At 47.8% G+C, this 21,690-nt stretch overlaps 1 protein-coding gene across 4 annotated transcripts in view; it reads right to left on the reverse strand.

The window, feature by feature from the left end:
- Positions 1-6,396: 6,396 nt before the first annotated feature.
- Sec22c (SEC22 homolog C, vesicle trafficking protein) overlaps positions 6,397-21,690 on the reverse strand; it is a 34,818-nt gene continuing 19,524 nt past the window's right edge. For 3 of the 4 annotated variants that reach the window (XM_076917768.1, XM_034483976.2, XM_034483977.2), the window contains exons 4-7: positions 16,004-16,183; positions 13,939-14,057; positions 11,951-12,016; positions 6,397-11,025 (exon numbers count right to left, since the gene is read on the reverse strand). In XM_076917768.1, the coding sequence (XP_076773883.1) occupies positions 10,825-11,025; positions 11,951-12,016; positions 13,939-14,057; positions 16,004-16,183 (566 nt within the window). In that variant the 3' untranslated portion in view covers positions 6,397-10,824. The remainder of the gene's footprint in view (positions 11,026-11,950; positions 12,017-13,938; positions 14,058-16,003; positions 16,184-21,690) is intronic. The other variant, XM_034483979.2, reaches the window with a different exon arrangement.

Below are 21,690 nucleotides of genomic sequence, written 5' to 3' on the forward strand. Positions count from 1 at the left end.
CCAACTAGATGGGACAGTCCCAGGGCTAACCCAGAGGTTCGTGTCAGTGTAGACCCCAGTATTTCCATTTCCCTTCTCAGCTCTCTCTGGTCTGTAAGATGCCTGTCAATGCCCTGACTAAGCTCCATGTTCCCAGAAGCACATCCATAGCAAGGAAAGAGAACACCCTTATCCAGAAAGATAACCCATCTAGGACTTACCTTCTACAGAGCACAAGGATGAGGAGGATAGGTCACAAGGTCACCTTGCCAATGTCCACACAGGACATGAGGGATAATGGGTGTCAAGAGGAGGGGTTCTACTTGACACAAACTAGAGATACACGGGAAGAGACATCCTCAACTGAGGCACTGCCTCCATCAGATTGGAACTGCCTCCATCAGATTCCCTGCCGTACAGCATGCATGTCTGTGGGGGCGTTTCCTTGATTGTTCTGATGGAGGAGGATCTAGTCCACTGTGAGTGGTCACCCCTGGGCTCATGGGCCTAGGTTGTGTACAGAAGCTAGCTGAGCAGAGGCGGGGAGGAAGCCAATGGCATCATTCCTCCGTGGTCTCTGTTTCAGTTCCTGCCTCTGATTCCCGCTCAAGTTCCTGCCTGGGCTTCCCTGGATGATGGATTTTAAAGTGTAAGAGGAACTAAGCCCTTTCCTCCCCAAGTTGCTTTGGGTAAGTGTTTTATCACAACCACAGAAAGCAAATTAGGACAGCCAAGCTTCCACAAAGCAAGCTGACTCATTTTTAAATCTAGCTCATTCTCCTTTTGTGGCTCTCTGGGGACATGTGTGGTCTTTGGCTGGCTTCACTTGAACTGCTTGGTATATGTGCGAGAGCTGAAGGCACCACGTCAGCCATGGCTCAGGGCAGGGAAATGCTTTGGGCATTTTGTGCCAAATGAGAGTCAGTGGTGGGGGCCGGGTAGGAGAGCAGTCAGGGCACACTCTAGACTCATAGACTGCGCCTCCTACCCCAGATCCCTCCCATCGTCCCTGTTGCTCATCTATTAAGCTAGTGTCAAGAAAGCTCTGGGACCAGCCAGAGCCTGCCAGTGGCCACCACACGGTAGCAAGAACTGTCTGCATCTTCCTGGGGCCTTCCAATCATTGCCAAAGCTTCCCTCTAGGAGAATGCAGGGAATCTGGGAGACTTTCCTAGAACCTTCCAGACCCGAGAACACACAGGAACACAGAGGGGTCTGGAGGAAAGGCTGGATGCCGCTCCTAACGCAGCAGTGTGACGGCTTTACAGTACACATTGTCCACAGTGAAGTGAGAAAGGTCTAGGGTCAGGAAGCAGAGCGAAGAAGCTTGGAAGTGAGGAAACCCCATATAAATGGCTGACAGAGCTGGCCACTCACAGGGCAACTGAGATTCTGAGGAACTGGCAGAGCCTGCCTGAGGGGCAGAAAAGACGTGTCATCCCATGACTGTCTTTGTTGCCCATGGTTCAGGCCATCACAGCTCCAGGTGAGGGCTCTGATTACTCCTGTTGCTGCCGTCAAACAGATGAGCACTGTAAGGAGGGAGAGCCTGGCTCCCTGTTTAAGGGGGGAGAGAGGAGGCTGGAGAGACGCCTCAGAAGTTAAAAACATTTGCTCCTTCTGAGGACCCGAGTTCAGGCCCCAGCACTCACACTGTTCGCAGCTGCCTGGGACTCCAGTTCTAAGGAGATCCGATGCCTTTTTCTGGCCTCCACAGGTACCTGCACACACGTGTGATTTGCTTACACACACACACACACACACACACACACACACACACGTAAATAAATCATTTTAAAATAAAGAATATAGTTTATCACATCAAGGAAGGCATGAGGGCTGGAGCAGGAACTGTGTTAACCGTGAGGAAGCAAAGAGCTGGCAGGAAGCGGTGCAAGGTTGTCAACCCCCAAGTTTCACACCCAGTGGCCCACTTCCTCCCATGAGGCCCTACTTCTTAAATGCCTTCCAGTACAGTGTCATCAGCTGGGGACGAAGTGCTCAAATGCACAAGACTGTGGAGAACAGCTCACGTTCAAGCTATCACAGCCTGCACAAGAGGCTGGGGGGTCTCTCCTGTGGCCCCCATAGTCTCCACATGGCGTTGCTGTGGAAACTAGGGAAGAGGTGGGCAGAAGGACATGAGGCAGAGCCCACTGAGGCGTCTGTCTGGACAGAGAAGAACCTGGCGCTGAGTAAGACGTCTTTGAGGGCATTCCCCGGCCTTGAAATACAAGATTGTGGCTGTTGTTCACGGCCTGTTCTTTTAGCAGGCTCTGGCTGAGCCACCTCCTCTGGGAAACTCCAGATCCCCTCAGTCTCAGCTTTGCCTCCCACCATTTCCAGGTGTGAGCTCTCTTACCACAACTTCTAGGGTGGACTCCACCATGCACCAGGTAGCTCGCGCACAGTCCTACAAGACCCAGTTTGCTGTGTGGCTCGCTGGAGGTTCCAGGCCTCTGGGAGGCCTTTATTCCTTTCCTTTCTTTTTCAGGGGTGGGGGAGGGGTGAGAATCTCATTTAACCCAGGCTGGCCTTGAACTCACTATGTAGCTGAGGATGACCTTGAGCTTCAGAGTCTCCTGCCTCTACCTCTGGGGTGCTAGCTAGTGTAACAGGTATACACCACCCCATCCAGTTTACGCTGTGGTGGGAATCAAACCCAGGGCTTCAGGCATACTGGGCAAGCACTTTACCAACCAAGCTGCCTCCTCCCACCATCTTAAAAATTTTAATATGAACTTTTTCGAAAAGGGATCTGACCAGGCAGAGAGGTTAGTCATGGCCTTGAATCATCTCGCCCAGCTTCCCAAGAGCTAGGCTTTCCATGGTGCACCAAACTTACCTTCGCTCAAATCCCCTCCTATTCAGTCTGTAGCTTCCTTTGTCCCCGAAGGCTGCTGAGGGCTGGGGGAGGGGCTCTGGTTTCCATGGAGTGGGGGCAATAATCCTCTTTTATCAGTTTTCAGTTTCTCCCTCAAGATGTTCCAGGACATGAGACAGAGACTCCAGTGTTAGATCCCCCTCCTTCCCTCCCGGCAGGTTCTACAGCATCTTCTTCCCACATCTTCTGGAGATGGAAGCCCTCCCTTTTCCCACCTTTCCTTGGGACAGAAAAGACTTGTGGGATTGAGGGTTGGGAATCTCAGCTCTGACTCTGTCACACCATGCTTTCACAAACATTCAGCAGCATCATAGTGTTAGGGGGACACTGTTCACGACGACGATGACAGCGAAGTCACAGAAGACACTTGCAATGCAGCTGATGACATTCAGAGAGAAGGATGCTGGTGCCAGCTTGCTTTCTCCTCTTTACTCAGCCTGACACCCCAGCCTGTGGGACAGAGGAACCCATATTCAAAGGAAGCATGTGGGCTTTCCCTTCTCCATTAATCCTTTCTGGAAATGTCTTCACAGATAGACCCAAAGGCGTGTAATTAGAGGCACAGTCATGGCAACGAAGGATAACCATTACAATGACTCACCACTCACCCTGTGCAAAGGGGCTGATACTGAGGATGGGGTGAGAGACTATACCCCCAGGACTAAAAATAGAGACATATATGGAGAATTAGAGGAAATAAACAGGTTAGCGACTGGAGTCAGGACTTCGTGGTCAGGTAGGCTGCTTCCAAGGCCTCCTCTAGGCACTAACAGGAAGACATGGGCAGGCTGTTCCTCCTTCCTGATAAGCACGGTACTTCATGGGCACATAAATCAGAACTGGGGCCTACATACCTCAAGGTCAAGTCAAACTTCCCAGAACCCTTCATCAGTGTCTGAGGAGAGAGGGGTGCTGGATGAGGTAGGGCTTAGGGTCTGGGGTGGTCTTCTGCAGGCTGGAAGCAGGAATGGGCTTTTTCTTTAGCCCTCCGTTGCAGTAGCAACAGAGGGACACAGACCCCATCAAGCATGTTTAGACCAAGAGGTCCCCTACCCCAAGCTCAACGCCCTCTGTGCCAAGTGACAGGGAACAGGCAGCTCTTAAAAAGACTAATATTTACTCTTCAAATGGGAGCTGGCACAGGCTGTTTCCTGTGGCTGGTTCACCCAAGGATGGACGCAAAAGGAGACAAGCAGATGTCCCCTCAGATACCAGCAATGAGACAAGATGATGTGTGTGATGGAGACAGCATGTTCTAAGGTCCCCTTGCACCCAAGCCCTCAGTGTACACACCTCCAGGACAGTGAGCTTCCTGCTTTTGTAAGGCCTGCTGGACGGTCCCGTGAGAAAGTTCACTCTGACTGGCCCCACGTTCCTTGTACTGATCCCTGGGGCCTTGGAAAATGTGCCTGGAACAAGCCCCCAGGGCCATGGTGGTCCTGGTCCACTTCACCAAGCCCCCGCCACCCTGGCTTCACTTCCTCAGGCTCACACTCTGGGCTCAGGCTCACACTCTGGGCTCAGGCTATTTCTGGGGTGGGAGGGAGGGTGGTTTGGGGACACCTCTGTCCCCCTACAGCTGTTCCTTGTCCTCATGACGCCTTTCAGCCTCCTGTGGGAAAGTCTGGGCCAGAAGACTACCTCAGTCGGCCTGGATCTGGGGAGGATGGTTCAGGGATGGGGGCACTGACTGGTGCCCACTGCTGCTTTTCTCCCCTTGAGATCTCCTACTTCCTGCTTCCCACTTACCCTATCCCTCATGGTCCCCAGAAACACACCCTTACCACTCCAACCCCTGGCCTCTGCTTTGCCTCCTCTTTAAACCCAGAAGCAGCCATGGACATTGTTTCCATACAGGGTCTCATGTTGCCCAGGCTGACCTTGAACCCCTAAGTAGTGCCAAGAACAACTTCTGATCCTCCTGCCTTCTCTTCCTGAGTGCTGGGACCACAGTCTTGAGCCACGTGCCTGGTGTGTGTGGTGTTAGGGACTGAACCTAGAGCTTCTGATCTGCTAGTCATTCTCCTGACTCAGCCATACCCCAGGCCATTCAGCCTACTGTTTTGCAAAGTTCATAGGTGTAACACAATTTCTTCCAGCTGTTTTAATGCGTACCCGTGTCCTGATGGTCACCTGTTCTGTCCCCACTGTTAGGGTTTTTAATCGTGAATGTGTTGTCTTGCCAACCCACACAAGCTGTGTCCACTTCTGACCAGATTCTCTAGTTCTTGTCACTTTCCCAGGATCTCCTGTTATCAAACTTGTCAATCTTTTTAAACATTTTTAACTTATTTTTTTTTTTTTGTATTTGTGGGGGTTTCCTATGTGTGTGTATCAATGCACCACATGCAGGCCTGGTGCCTGCAGAGGCATTCCAGGTCCAGATCCAGAAGGCATCAGATCCCCTGTAACTGGAGTTATAGACAGTGGTGAACTGCCATGCAAATGCTGGAAACCAAGTCTAGGTCCTCTGAGAGAACAACCAGTGCCCTTAACTGTGGGGCCATCTCTTTGGCCCCAAACCTGTCCATCTTTTTAAGGGTTGTGCCTGTGACTTTAGGTAAAGGATCTTCCCCCTCAGACCTGAGGGTCTTCTCTTTGGCATTCAGCAAACTCCGGACCTTGTCCTGTCCATCTGACCCTCTATCTGAGAGCTGGTTCCCACAGAGCCTCTGCCAGGCCCGTCTTAGTCTTTCCTCCGCTGGCACAGGGTAAGCATGCTTGGCAGGTGTCGTCAGGCCTCCTGCAAGGACTCAAGGAAAAGGTGGAGACTCATCAGTCCTAACTCTTCCTGGCACAGAAGAGGCATCTTCATGGTCCAAGACTGTGGTTTATTATCAGTGGATACTAACAGATGGGACAGCCCTCCCTTCCAAGGCAGGCGACAGGTCTCTGGGCTGCCCTCTGACTGGCTTTCTACACCAGGCCTCATCTTCTTCACCTGAGCAACAGGACTTGTTTACCTTCAAATCCCAATCCAGCGACTCAGATTCATACTGGAAAATGGCCTTGGCCTGCTGCAATAACTGGGACTCTGGACAAAGGAGAGTTGCTGGGAATACCCTCTAACTTCTTCTCGCCCCCCCCCAACTCCCCCACCCCCCGCAAGGCTTAGGAGGCTGGTCCAAAGAGGCTGTTTGGAGTTCCCACTGTTCCTGGGAATTCTGTCAGCTGTTTCAAAGCAGCCTCTGAGAAGGGCAGCAGCCCTGGGGTAGGACTAGGTGATGGCCAGCTGCTGCGCCTCCTGGTGGCCATTCTTGGATAGGGCCGGCCTGCGGAAATGAAACCTTCACCCCTAGTACAGAACTCTGAGGTGCCTTCCAGGCACAGAGGAGATGGCAGCTACAGAGCCTGTGGGCCACCCAGCTCATAGGACCTTCCCACCCCTGCCCTTCTGGTTAAGGAATAAAGCCTGAGTCCTCAGACCTGTTCAGATCAGAATGTCACATCCCCCCAAAACCTCTCCCACAGACCACACCTCAGACCCACAAGAAAAATAGACCCTGATTCAGAGCTGCACACACACACACACGTAAACACTTTAGATTTATTCTCCACACACTTCTTAAGCCACCTCACATCATTTTAATTTTAATATACACAGTATATAAACAGCTGTATAAGATCCGCACGCTGACACACGTTTCAGTTTGAGCATGTGAAAGTTAGAATGTGCCCATCATGGACTCAAAATAGATCTTTGTTGTCAATGGAAAAGTAGCTTATAACATGGGCAGCACATACAGGGTGACTGAGGGGTAACTGGTTTTGCCGAAACTAGCCTCAGTTTTTATTTTCTTAGTAGAAAAGCCCATTAAGTCAAATCAAACCCTAGAGGCTGAGTTATACAAAGAACTCATAATGTTCCTGAAGCAATCACAGGATCCTATCGCTGGAAGGATCGAGGCCACATGTACGAAGCAAACACGGCTCAAAGGGAAACAACGGGTTTCATTTTACCTTAAGATAAAAGGCAGCTGAGGGCCACAGCCCTGCCCATGACTTCACATGTGCAGACATTTCCCTAGTCCACTATCCACTATTCCCAGATGGAATACCAAGCCCCCTTCCACAGCTGCCCTGCTGACGTCTATCTCTCTGGCAATGCAAAAGTGACAGTGCCAGCCAGGCGGTGGTGACACATGCCTTTAATCTCAGCACTTGGGGCGGGGGGGGGGGGGGGGGGAGCAGCAGAGGCAGGTGGATCTCCATGAGTTCAAGGCCAGCCAGGGCTAGAGAAAACCCTGTACTGAAACTACAGAGCAAGTTCCAGGACAGCCAGGGCTGGAGAAACCCTATACTGAAAAATAAAACAAAACCAAAAAAGGAAGAGGAAGAAGAAGAGGAGGAGGAAGAAGAGAAGGAAGAAGAGGAGGAGGAGAGGAAGAAGAGGAGGAGGAAGAGTGATCTGTTCTGGGTGGTCAGGAGTGGTGGAGCATAGGAGCTTTCCTTGTTGAGATGGAGGCAGCCTACAAAACCAGTTTTCTTGGATCCTGAAGCAGGTCTACTGACGCTGACTGTCGGGGCTCCATGCACAGAAACCCGTGAGGCAGATCTGGGAATGAAAGGGACCAGTTCCTTTCTGGAATGAAGGCATGGGGCCTTTGGACTGCAGCAGCATAAAATGCCACCCTGTAGATGCTTGAACGCCGGTGTAGCCTGCTGCCTGATGCACACACCCAGTGGCCTTATAGCCCTTTCTTCCTGTACATGTACAGTAGTCCCCTTTGTGACTACCTACAATCCTAAGGGCACTGAGGAGGGCATGCAGGGACTTCTACTGTGACCCAGGCCTGAGTGGAAGAGCCACGCTCCTCTCCAGGCCGCTGGGTTGGCTTACCTGTGCGTTCCTTTCCCTCACCTCACCTCTCAAGGGCACCCTGGGTTTCTCTTTCTCCACCACTCTGGGCTCTCACAGCACACATGGGAAGACAGACATGAGCAACAGTTTAGCAAGTGTTTGCTGGACACAGCTGACAGCTGTGAGCACCCTGGCCATGTATAGCCTCCGTCACACGTCATTCCTGTCAAACACACAGGAGGGAGCTTGAAGTATTGATGTTACAGGTGGCTCCCTGGGGGGCAGCACAGGACAGGAGTGAATGAAAGCATGGCATGCAGCCCTTGACACACCCGGGGCACTGGTAGATGGGCAGCCACTTCTCTTCCCACCTCAGGCCACCTCCTACTCTCCAAACAGCCACCTATTTAGGCCTGCTGGCTGTGGCCCTTGACCCTAAGCAGTGCTGACAGCCATCCTGCTACTTCCCCTGAGTGCTGAGCCAAGGCAGGGCAGAGGGTGGGATTCCAAAGCTGCCTCCCTCTCCATTACTGATGCTAGGCTTCCTGGCTCTCCACAGACTCTAGCTTGCATCTCTATCTGCAGGCAGGAATGTAGGAGGCAGAGTGGAAACAAGCAGGGGAGGGGAAACACCGTGACTAGGAAAGAAAGAGGGTCAAGAAAAAGGCTCACACGCATGTCAGCAGGGTTCACGGATAGCAAGAACCAAAACCCTACTGCTCCCGTGGGGTCTGTGAGGCATCTGGGACCGAGAGGCAAGTTGACCTCAGATGGCCCAGCTGTCTCTACCCTGAAAAAGGAGAACCTGGTAGAGTTCCTTTGATGCTCACGGAGGGAAAAGCAACCCAAACAAAATGCTTTCTGCCTAAGCCAACACAGGGCTGCTCCCACCGGCTAACAGCAGACAGGCAGCCCTGAACAGAAAGCACCTTGAGCTCACTGTTTGCACCATTTCCTGTGAGCCGCTGGGCAAGCAGCACCCACCAGAAGAGGAGCCAGCGATGGGCAAAGAAACACTCCTGCCTTGGAACCAATTTGTCCTGGCTCCCACTGGGCTGCAAACATCTAAGCCTGAAACAAGGCACCTGAAGCCTGGGACTTCTGTCCTGTCCTGTCGTTAGCTTCTTCCTCCAGGGAGGTGAGGCTTCTCCTGTCTGGACTCTGCCATCAGCGCATTCCTTTTCCCTTGAGGATGTCTTCTCCTTCCACTTGTAAGAGTCAGTCTGGAATCCCATCTAGATGATAGGTCACCAGCCTTGTCACCAAGCACGGGTAACACCTCACTAGCTTAGCATCTATGAAGTGTGAAGCGTCTGTAACAAGGGTGCCCTCAGGGAATACCTGCTTCGTTACTGCTTGTGGATTGACAACCACAGGCTCAGACCCTAGAGTGTGTGCGGTAGCCAGATACAGAGCAACACAGAACCACACAGGCTCAAGGGGAAAACAATACAATTTTAGGCTGATTTTTTTTTAATTACTTTAAATTTTTTTTTTGAATGTGTGCTTTGAATTAAAAGAATTTTCTTAAAAAAAAAAAAAAGAATTTTCTTCCTCCTCTGCCTTCCTCTTTCCCACTTCAGAATTCTATCAGGAAGAGTGAGCACTTGCCTGCAGGCGACACAAATGTACACAGGTGTGTTACACAGGTGTGAGATCAACAGCGACGCACGGCTGAAGCTCACATCCAAGGATGCTGCCAATACGACATTCATACCCAGACGCTGCAGATTCGATTAAAAATAGAAAATTCTCTTATAAGGAAAGACAATTACAATGGAGATAATGTTTTCAATCCAGTTCTGAGTCAATAACCTTGTTCCTGAAACAATACCTGACAGCTGGCTAACACGGGTTACCAATGACAGCCAAATTTAACAGAATTCTCTAGCCCTACGCTCTGGCTTCCCCCACATCGCCGTAACTTTTGGGATGGTTTTCTCCTTTAAAAACTACCAAAATAGGGCTTATCACTTTTGGAGCCTCATGGGCCAACCCACAAAATTGTGGGTACACTCCAAGAACAAGCCAGAGGGGTGACCCCCAACATGGTTTCTTGAGTACCACCAGATACCCACACTGGAGATGGGGGGGGGGGCTCTTACTCTGAAGCACACCGTAGCAGCTTTACAGAGATGTGCCGGTTACACAAGGCTTTTGAGCATCAACACCTACTTAATACCTGTCCATAAAATGAGGCCTGTGGTCTAATTAAGATGCTCAAGGGAAGGCGGAGGAGTAATTAACTTGGAAGGCCTCTCTCAAGAGGAGGTGCGCAGGGCCACGTCTCCAGCACTGCTACAGTGCCCGAGCACCCAGCTGCCACAACAAAGGCTGGTAACAGCAGCCTCCCCCATTTCTGTCAAGGACCTCTGAAACCCTGGCATTTCCCCTCCACTCTGCCCTCTGAGAGGACCCTGAATCTCATCTGCTCGTGCTTATGTGCTTATGACCCAGTGATACTGGTGATTAATCCAAACATAATTCAGATAGGTTCTGCAAATAAATATAAACCATCCATAAAGTCCCACCACCATAAAAGGGCTCTGTAATTTAAATAAACGTGGATTTCCTTAGCATTTTCTCAGCCTAAGTTTGCTTCATTCTGAATGAGTTTCAATTTATATCCAAAATATATTTAAATATTCCAAGTTTACCGAACCCAAGTTATCAAAAATGTAAACAAAATTTCCCTAGCTTGTGTTTGTGAGCCAGATTCTCAAGCTTCTTTACCTGTGCTGACAACGTGAGGAAAGCAGAGCTTACGCTGAGCCCACAAACTGACACCAACTTTGAAGAGTTTCCTCAAAGACACCTGCCAGTTACTAAACCTAACATTATGGAATCTAGTGGTTTGCAGTTATCATTAGATTTAGGAGACCAAGATACCACCACTCTGACCATCACGGATGCTCTCCGAGCAAGCTCCTGCTCCGGCTGCCCGGACCTGTGCTCGGCTGGTGGTTCTGCACAAATGCTCCACACAGACCAAGATTAGCAACCAGCAGCCCCGGGTCCTCCACTGTCCCCGCCAGAATCTGTGACCTCAGGAGCATCAAGAATGGAGGTTTGAGGTGAAGTTGAGAAGCAGGAGTGGAAACAGACTGGCCTTCCAAAGGGGGGAAAAATCAAAGGTGCCATCCACCGCAGGACACCCTCATCACACTCCGTAGTCAGACTGCCTCTCCTGTAGCTGTCTGGTCAGGATCTGATATGAAGACAAAAAAGCCACTCCTACGTGGAAGAGGATTTGCCAGGTGTTCCTCAGCCCATGCAGGTACGCATTGCCCAGGCAGATGGAGGCCAGCATCAGCAGCACCTTCAGAGTCCGGGCTGGACTGTAGAACAGGTACAGATAACACTGAAATGAGACCACAGCACATCCAATCAGAGAGCAGCAGCCTCAAGTCAGGTCAGGCACAGGCAGCTGCGTGCATTCACGTACTAACTCACAGCGGCATGCATTTTATTAACTGACACCTGCATGCATTCACTGACTGACATCTGTATGCATTCACTTATTAACTGACACCTGCATGCATTTACTTACGGATACTGCATACATTTACTTACTGACACCAGCATGCATTTACTTATTAACTGACACCTGCATGCATTTTATTAACTGACACCTGCATGCATTCACTGACTGATATCTGTATGCATTCGCTTATTAACTGGCAGCTGCATGCATTCACATACTGACAGCTGCATGCATTCACTTATTAACTGACACCTGCATGCATTTACTTACGGATACTGCATACATTTACTTACTGACACCAGCATGCATTTACTTATTAACTGATACCTGCATGCATTCACTTATTAACTGACAACTGCATGCATTCACTTACTGTGACTGGCATGCATTCACTTTTTGACACCAGCATGCATTACTTATTAACTGACACCTGCATGCATTCACATATTAACTGAGTTTGCTGCAGCAAAGCCAGGACCAGCTGCTGCTAACTGGATGAACAGATGATTTGAAAGAGAACACAGCAGGTATCACAGGAGGAGGGATGTTAGAGACACACAGGCAGGTGTCCAGACTGTGGATGCAGGGAAGCGAGATGCAGTAGGGAGCAGACCAGGTAGGGAGACCGTCCCAGGATTGAGTGGCCTCCCTGTGAGGTCCTCCTCCTTGGGACCATGACAGCTGAGTGAGCTGGCATGGAAAGCTATGGGTTTCTCTTGAGTCTCAGCCACAATGAGTGTCACACTTCCCTTAGGCACCAGCCTGCAGTCTTGAAAAGCCCCTAATCAGGGGCTACACCCACCTGGACAATGCAGGCTACAGAAGGAATAAAGAAAGCCAGGATGTTTCCAACTTCCTCCTGAGCAACCTGAAGAGATCGAGACACAGAAAAAAAGGTTTGAAAGGAACCACTACGGCATCAAGTTTGTGGCCCTCATTTCTCTGACTGACCGGACAGATCTAGCCACATCTAGCATTGACATGTGGCCATATTCGATGATTAGACAGACACTGTACACTTCTGTCCCAGGCCTCCATGACACATCCTCACAGGGAATGAGCTCCCATCCCTGCAGTCCTCAAAATCCTTCTCATCTGTCAATGTGAAACTTCTTTTAGCACCTGCCCTGGGCTCTGTCTCCTCCTCAGTGCTGTCCCTGCCCTATCTCCTTCTCAGTTCTGTCCCCTGCCCTGTGCCACAATAACCTCATGGCAGGGTCTATCTTACCCACCTTGCCAGCCAGGCACCAGTTCTACAACAAACAGCTGTCAAGCGCCCGATCCTCGCCACACACTGGTCAAAGATGAGGTGTGGTAGCCCAGTGGTTATTACATTACCACTCTCCTAACACAGGCCTGACCCTGCTCTTCAAAGGAGTCAGTCTCCATCAGCGTTCTGGGTTCAACACCCACAGCTACCAGCTCTTACTATGAAGTCAACACAGAACATTGTTGTGAGCATCATGACTCTATCTTTTCTTTTTAAACTGAAAATTCATACAATATACTCTGATCACAATTTCCCCTCTTACATATCCTCCTCCTTCCCACCCAACCAACTCCATACTTTCTTTCTCTCTTTACAAAAACAAACATGCAGAAAAAAAGACAAAAAGCACAGTAAACACATACACACATGCATACATACACCCATGTAGACACACCCACAGACACACACATGTACACACTCACATACACACACCCACACACAAAGGCGCACAGGCACACAAGTGCACACACGCACGCACACACAGAAACTATAATATGCAAGCAAAAGACCAGTAAGATTTTTTTTTAAATGCCCAAACAAAGCAATATGAGACAAAAAAAAATTTATGAAAACATTATGGTTCTATCTTTAAAAAGAACAACTACCTGCTTGAGCTAATAATAATTCTATTCCTTTGTGAAATATTTGAGATACTTCTAAATATATTTTTAAAGAAATATTTTTTTAAAAGCCTTGAAATAGAAAGAGGCTTCACCACTAAAGTGGCCAACTAAAGGGATGCTCACTGGGGCCCAGGATGTGTCTCTGACAGAGAGAAGAGGCTTCTGTTGTCACACATCACATGGTGGTAACATCCTTCCCTAGACCCTGACAGTGTTAGAATCCAGCCTGCATCCTGCTGCTAACACAACCTTGGTTCCTAAGGGCAAGAGGCAGCCCAGAGTTCCTGCAGCAAAGCTGTCTGCATCTTAGCAACACCCCAGAACTCCCAAGGACAGTCACAAAAGGGATCCTTCCAGATTTATTCAACTTACTACAAAAAGTAATTTTTTTTTTTTGTTTCATTCTTTTATTTGATACCCTAAGCTGTCCCAGAACTCTTATGTAACTGAAGATGAGCTTGAACTTCTGATCCTCCTGCCTCCACAGTGCTGGGATGCCATGGGAGCATCACCATATCCAGCTCATGGATTAAAATTTCTAAACTGTAGTATTTCAAAATTTAACATTCATAAAGCCACTGCTGGGTAGCGGCACACGCCTTCGAACCCAGCACTCAGGAAGCAAAGGCAGGAGATGAGTTTAAGGCCAGCCTGGCCTACAGAACGAGCTCCAGAACAGCTACATGGATAAACCCCGTCTCGGAAAATTTAACAAAAACAAAATACTAACAATCTGATAAATAAAAGCCTCCCATCATTAGCTTCTGTCACTTGTAAAGAAGAGTTGGGGATATAGCTTCGGGCTAAAAGATCCAGGCTGAAGTATTCATAAGGTCCTGGGATCAATCCCCACTACCACCAAAACCAAACCAAAACAAAAACCTGTCAGAGGGTCACCTGTAAAGAATGCTCTGCGAGGTGCACTCCGCGGATCAGGTTCAGGGCCGCGCACATGATGTTGAGAACAAGGGAGAGGACACCCAGGGCTGTCACCGGCTTCATCCGCAGATTTGGAGCTTCACAAGGAACAGAAAGAAGAGTGTCTTGTGAGAATCGTCTCTGACAAAAAGGTGAACGAGACCACTAACTAGGCCTCCACTAACGGGCTTACATGATAAACACAGACCACAAATGTGCACGTTTACAAAGCGGCAGAAGTTAGCGGGGCAAGCGAGAAGCCAATGGATCTCAGAAACAGAGGCAAACATTTTCCAGGAAAAATTAATAATAATAATAATAATAATAATAATAATAATAATAATAAGAGGCCTTCTCATGTCAAACACAGATTTGCAGGGTATTTGTATTTAATCCCCTTTTTACTTTAACCAGGAGTGACTGACTCCTGGAGTGCGGCACAGAGACACCTGTGATCATCAGCAGGAGAAATGAGTGTCTGTAACACTGGGAAGCGTCCCTCCAGACACAAGGTGCCAACACAGAATCAGCCACTGCTGCAGGCCAACAGGTCAAGCTGAGGTGCTGGGGTAGGGGCTGTCAAGACTAGAAGCACCCCAACCATCCACCTCAGTCTTCAGTGCGTAAGCTGCTCCTCTCTTTCTCCAATACAGACACTGTTCAGTGTCACGTAGGCATCCAGAATCACTCACAGCACATAACTTTTTAAATTCTAAAATACCCAGGAAGAGGAGGTAATTAATCTAGAACAGTCTGGATATCTAGACTACAACTGTGTGGCCAGGCTAATAATGGGAACAGACTCGCTGTTTTCCAAAGGTCACAACTGAAACGGATTCTGGTTCACAGATGTTGTCCGGTCTGGTCTCCTGCTCCTGCCCAAGCATCCTTTCTGGTCCCAACACTTCCTAACACATCATACACACACACACACACACACACACACACACACACACACACACACACCCTGTGAATCACAGCCCAGCTAACGCCTACTGTTAGTGTGTTAGTTCCACAGAGCACTTCAAGTTTCTGTTAGAACAGAACATGCTACCTGTGAGGCCTCTAGCCTCGGGACAGTGAGGTGAGGTGAGGGAAACCACAGTAAAGTGTCTTAGACAGACGGGCAAGTTGGCACTTTCAGGGCTGCTCCTCTTGTCTAACTGCTTAAAAAAACCATACGTCACAAAGGTGTCCCTGTGTTCATTCAAGGCAAGGGAGAAACTTGGGCTCAATGATCCAGTCTCCTCCTGCAAAGGCCCAGTGTCCCCCAACATGAATTGGAACAGCCTGCTCACTGGAAGATGAGCTAATCTTGGGATTTACATTAAGCCAAAAACCACTTTAATTTGCCACAGGCAATTTAATATGTCACAAGCACAAATTTAAGATGCCGCTTATATTTCAAGCCGTGAGTTTAGTACAGAAGTTTTAAAAAATTAGCTTGTTACAATGTAGACAGCTCTCGATGTAGATGCACCCTAGCCTGTATGCAGAGCTCAGAGGACAACTGGACGGAGCCTCCTTCTACCATGCAGTCTCCAGGGATCAAACCCAGGGGCTCAGGCTTGGCAACTAGTCTTTACGCAGAGCCATGACACTGCCCCCACAGCAGGATTCTTAGATACTACATAAACACTTCCCCCCACAGCCTTCCTCCAACAAGAGGGTCAGGGTTTCCCAGAGCAGGCGTCCAGTGATGCAGTGAATCAAGGAGAGTGCATAAAGTCCGATGAGTGGCTTCCAATAGCAGCGTCCTGAAACACTAAAACCTGTGAACTTCACCTTGAACAACCTGCCTGGTTGTTGAGTCTGAAAACTCCAGAATGTCACTGATTGCTTCCTTAAAGCAAGCCTGGGTCACAACAGTAAGGGTCGGTTTGGTTTTGTTCTTTATAACAAAACCATCTGGAAATGTTGTCCATCCATATTCTTCCCAGCACATCTGCTGTGCCCCTACCAAACCGGCCATTTCTAGTGGGGGGAAAAAAATTCTATTTGACATGCATCCCTCCATCTTCGTCAGAGGACATCGGGCACTTACCAGGTTCAGAGTGCACTGGGGTGTGTCCATTTGGCATGCCATTTGCCACATATGTGTCCTCCAGGGACAGGACAGCCGGAGGCTGGAACTCGAGCTCCTCTTGGATCTTCTCTAAGCCACTCTTCATCTGGGAGGAGCTCAGGTGGTTAAAATGCCACTTTGTTTTCTGGATGACACTGTCTGCAGAAAGAGAGAGGCCGAGTTGAGCATCATCAGAGTGGTGCAGATGGGAAGCCAAGCGCCCGTTGCTAGGCAACCAGTAAGTCAGATTCCGCACAGAGTCAGTTATTGGAGGTCAGGTGACTGCTATGCATCAACACTAGTCTGGTCCACTTCTTCAAAGAAGAATAATTAAGGTATGGATGCAGAGAGGCTGTCAACTCTCAGGGACCCCAGAGTTGGCAGGAGGCACTGGGCCTTCCCCTTCAGGCTGTCTTTAAGCTTGGAAAACGGAATGGCTATTCCTGACAGTCTCATATCAAAAGCTTTTTTTTAAAAAAAAAAAAAAAATCACAAATAAATGAGCCTCTGTTGTACAAGCTGGAAAGGCATATCTGGAAGGCAAGCCGGTTGTGCTTGCCAACTTGACATGAGCTAGAGTCATCTGGGAAGGAGGAACTTTACAGTTGAGAAATGCTCTTATGAGACTGGCCGCTAGACAAACCAATGTGGCATTTTCTTAAGTTATGATTGATGTGGAGGGCAGAGCCCACTGTGCTCAGTGCCAGCCCTGAGGAGGTGGTCCAGGGCCTCTAAGAAAGCAGACTAAACAAGCCATGGAGAGGAAGCCTGTAAGTAGCATCCCCCACGGCCTCTGCCTCAGTGCCTGCCTTGAGTTCCTGCCCTGACTTCCCTTCATGGTTGGCCATGTATTGTTGGGGGCCGACTTTTAGCAGAAAGCGGCTATCAGCTTTGCAGCCATCTTGAGCCATATACCCTGACATGAGATTTGAATTACAATAGCCTACAACAGCTGAGAATACTCTGATAATCTTGGTTTAGATACCTTGAGATTAAAGGTGCGTGAGATTAAAGGTGTGTGAGATTAAAGGTGTGTAATTTAAGAGTATGATTTAGAAGTATAGAGATCAGAGTTAGAGACAAGACCTAAGGGCATGATTAAAGGTGTAACTTAGAGGCGTGGCTTAGAAGTAAGACATATAAAATGCAGAGGCAGACAGTAGGATTCAGACATTAGGGAGACACAGCAGAGAGAAGACATTAGGGAGACATCAGACGAGAGAGAGAGATTCATACACATCAGACATTAGGTAAAATCTGGCCTCACCCTCGCTCTTGCTGAACCCCCGACCTGAAGACCGGAGCGGCAGCTTGGGCCGGGATACAGTGGCCGCCCAAACGTGGGTCGGCCCGGGCCTCAACATTTTGCTCAGGCCGAGACATTTTTTGGCCACCCCAACGTGGGACTAGTGCGGTCCTCAACATTATTTTGGTGCCCAACGTGGGGCTCGAGCTTAGGCCTCAACATTATTTTGGCGCCCAACGTGGGGCAACAAGAACGAGAGACCCAGTGACGGACTTTACTGGAAGAAGGATCTGTTGATTGTCGCAGGAATCTGCCGAGTTGAGAAAGGTAAGGAAATGGGACAAGAGATTAGTCAACCTGAATCCAACTCTCTGTTTTGGTTTGCTTCGAGAAAGGTAATGAAAATGGGACTAGAAATTAGTCAGCCTGAATTCAGCTCTCTCTTTTGGTTTTTTTGTTTGCTACTCACATGTGTTAATTTTCTGTTTTTGTTCTTGAATGCTGTCTTTTTTGTTCAAAATAAAAGGAAGCGTAAGTTAGAATCCAAAATACAACCAAAGGTTGATGACAATTTGTCAGAGCCAGATTGTGCTGACCAAGAGAAAGAGGAAGTCAAATTTTACGACGCTGAAATGCCCCCTCCCTATGTGTCTCCACCTCCAAGTGCTCCCCCAATGGAGATGGTGGTTATAGATCCCATTAGGGAGTTACAGGAAAAAATATTTGTTCTTACACAACAAATAGAGTTAGAAAAAGAGTATCAGGACTTAATTAATCAGCTACAAAAATTAAAGTCAGGAAAGATGTCTCAAGAGGTAAACTGTGAAAATCCCCTGGCTCCTTGCATTCCTCAACCAGGAATCCAAAGGCAGTCCCTATCACCTAGCTTAAGATTAGCCACAGATCAGCCAGAGGAGGGAAAGGCTGAGGCTTTCCCTGTATCTGAGACTAGAGACAATCAAGGAGTTGCTTGGAGACATCACACAGGTTTTAATTTTCAAATTATTAAGGAATTAAAAAATGCAGTATCTCAATATGGTGCCACTGCTCCTTTTACTCTTGCAATTTTAGAGTCTGCTGCAGAGGAGTGGCTAACTCCTAGTGATTGGAATACGTTAGCGAGGGCAGTTCTTACTGGTGGAGACTATTTAATTTGGAAATCAGAGTATCATGAGAATTGCAAAGAAACAGCTAGGAGAAATATTCAGGCAGGTAATGGTTGGTCCTTTGATGCCTTAGTAGGAGAAGGGCAATTTACTTCTAGTGATAACCAGATGCAATATGACCCAGGTTTATTTGCTCAAATTCAAAATACAGCCATGAAGGCTTGGCGTAAACTTCCGGTAAAGGGAGACCCTGGTGCATCTTTGACAACAGTCAGGCAAGGGCCTGATGAGAGATTTTCTGACTTTGTTCATCGATTAATGACAACAGCAGGAAGGATTTTTGGTAATGCAGAGGCAGGTGTAGACTATGTAAAACAACTTGCATATGAAAATGCTAATCCTGCCTGTCAAGCGGCCATTAGACCTTATAGGAAAAAGACAGACCTTACGGGGTACATCAGACTTTGTTCTGACATAGGTCCCTCTTACCAACAGGGCTTAGCTATGGCGGCTGCTATGCAAGGAAAATCAGTAAGAGATTTTCTGGCAAGTAAAGACAGAAAGGCATGTTTTAAATGTGGTAAGCCTGGACACTTTGCAAGAGATTGCAAAGTAAAAAATGAGTTAAGCCAGAGACAGCCCAGAAAACAGCCTGGGCTCTGCCCAATTTACAAACGTGGAAGGCATTGGGCTAGTGATTGTAGGTCTAAACAAGACGCACAAGGTAACACCCTTTCCCATAATCAGGGAAACAGGAACAGGGGCCAGCTCCAGGCCCCGAACCTACGCAAGCCAAAACAGGCTTATGGAGCAGTCAGTGTCCTACCAGTGAACACCAATCCCTTTCTGAACTCAGTCGAGCAACACCAGGAAGCGCAGGACTAGACATCAGTTCTGCCACCCACATAGTATTAACCCCAGAAATGGCCTTCCCATTAATCTCTGGGGCAGAGATCTGTTATCCCAGTTGGGATTGATTATGTGCAGCCCTAATGAGGTAATCACAGCTCAAATGATAAACCCTGGATTTTCCCCCAGGGAAAGGATTAGTAAAAAGTGAAGAAGAGATTATCTAACTTGGATCTGCCAGGCGGTGGTGGCACACGCCTTTAATTCCAGCACTTGGGAGGCAGAGGCAGGCGGATTTCTGAGTTCAAGGCCAGCCTGGTCTACAGAGTGAGTTCCAGGTTAGCCAGGGCTACCAGGTCCTCTCTCTGAAGGAAATACCAAGGCAGACCTAGCTACTCGAATAGCTGCAGTTACTTTATCAGATTCGCAATCTAACTTGGATAAGGCCATAAAGGCTCATGAGTTACATCACCTTAATTCTAAAACTTTAAAAGGTATGTTTAAAATTACCAGAGAACAAGCTAGACAAATTGTCAAACAATGTCAATCATGTGTTAAACTTTTACCAGTTCCTCATTTGGGTTTAAATCCAAAGGGACTGATACCAAACAGTATCTGGCAAATGGATGTTACTCAATATAATGAATTTGGCAAGCAAAAATATATACATGTATGTGTAGACACATACAGTGGTTTCATTTATGCAACATTACAAACTGGAGAAGCAAGCAAGCATGTGATTGCTCATATGCTTGCTACAATCGCTGTATTGGGTGTGCCTAAACAGATAAAAACTGACAATGGCCCAGGTTATACAAGCTCCAGTTTCCACCAATTTTGTGAAAGATTGGGAATACTACATAAAATGGGTATTCCATATAATCCACAGGGCCAAGGTATAGTAGAAAGGGCACACCAAACCATTAAATGTCAATTTGAAAAAATTAAAAAGGGGGAATGGTACCCTACCAAGGGATCCCCCAGAAATATCCTTCATCATGCACTCTTCATTTTAAATTTTTTAAATTTGGATTCTGAAGGAAAATCTGCTGCAGATAGATTCTGGCATCCTGATACCAAAAAGAATTTTGCAACAGTCCTCTGGAAAGACCCATAAACTGGAACCTGGAATGGGCCAGATCCAGTGCTTATCTGGGGAAGAGGTTCTGTTTGCATATATTCCCACACTGCAGATGCTGCACGTTGGCTGCCAGAAAGACTGATTAAACAAATAGACGACAATAACAAATCCAGGGAGGAGAAACTCCCTGAGAAGCATATTTTTTTCTTCACAGGAAACATAAAGATGCTTCACAATTGCCTTCAAACTGGAACAGATCAACGAGTAAACCTGACTTGGGAAGTCATCAGTGCTGAAGGAGACATCACCACCCATATCTCCAGGGTAGCTCTATTGGACTCTTGATTCCCTGACTTATGATTTAGTGGGGAACTAGATTGTTTTAGATTTAGTGGGAATTTAGATTGTTTAGACCCAGGAGAAAACCCACTATCACAGTTACTATAGTTGTTTTTTTGGGTTTGAGATTGACTAGAGCAGGAACAGGGATTTCCTTAGTTTTCTTTAGATCAAAGCTATGATCAGTTTTGTATTTATATAGATTTAGATTCTGGTATAAGACATTTATAAACAGAATAGAAGAGGCTTACACTTTTTACTCCTCTGATAGAGGGAGTTATATGTTGCCCTTTAAAAAGAGTGTTGCTGTCATACTAACTATTCAAGCGTTGTTAAGTCTCTTGTCTTTTGGGTCCATGCGGTTCAACAAACTGATGGCTTTTGTATGAGATGCTATTCAAATGAAACCCACACAGGTCCATTATTACAGGCTGGAAGTAAGGGATTGCAAAACCTCTGTCATCAAGACTAATGAGGTATATCCCCTAACTTACGAGCTAAGCCGGATAGTCAGTGACGGGTAAGAGAGCATACCGAGACCCTTGCCCCTAAAAGAAGGGAGGCCTCACCATCCTAAGACAGGAGCTCAACCAATGGCTGTTGAGTATCCAAGGACGGGAAAGGGAGGCTGGGGTCCTTTGCTCCAACCTAGGACAGGCACGGTTTCCGTAAGTTTTCCCAGCCTTCCCTTTTAATAAAAAATTTAAAAAGGGGGACCTGTTGGGGGCCGACTTTTAGCAGAAAGCGGCTATCAGCTTTGCAGCCATCTTGAGCCATATACCCTGACATGAGATTTGAATTACAATAGCCTACAACAGCTGAGAATACTCTGATAATCTTGGTTTAGATACCTTGAGATTAAAGGTGCGTGAGATTAAAGGTGTGTAATTTAAGAGTATGATTTAGAAGTATAGAGATCAGAGTTAGAGACAAGACCTAAGGGCATGATTAAAGGTGTAACTTAGAGGCGTGGCTTAAAAGTAAGACATATAAAATGCAGAGGCAGACAGTAGGATTCAGACATTAGGGAGACACAGCAGAGAGA

This window comes from Arvicanthis niloticus, chromosome 21 (assembly GCF_011762505.2).
Source record: "Arvicanthis niloticus isolate mArvNil1 chromosome 21, mArvNil1.pat.X, whole genome shotgun sequence".
NCBI classification, from domain to species: Eukaryota; Metazoa; Chordata; class Mammalia; order Rodentia; family Muridae; genus Arvicanthis; species Arvicanthis niloticus.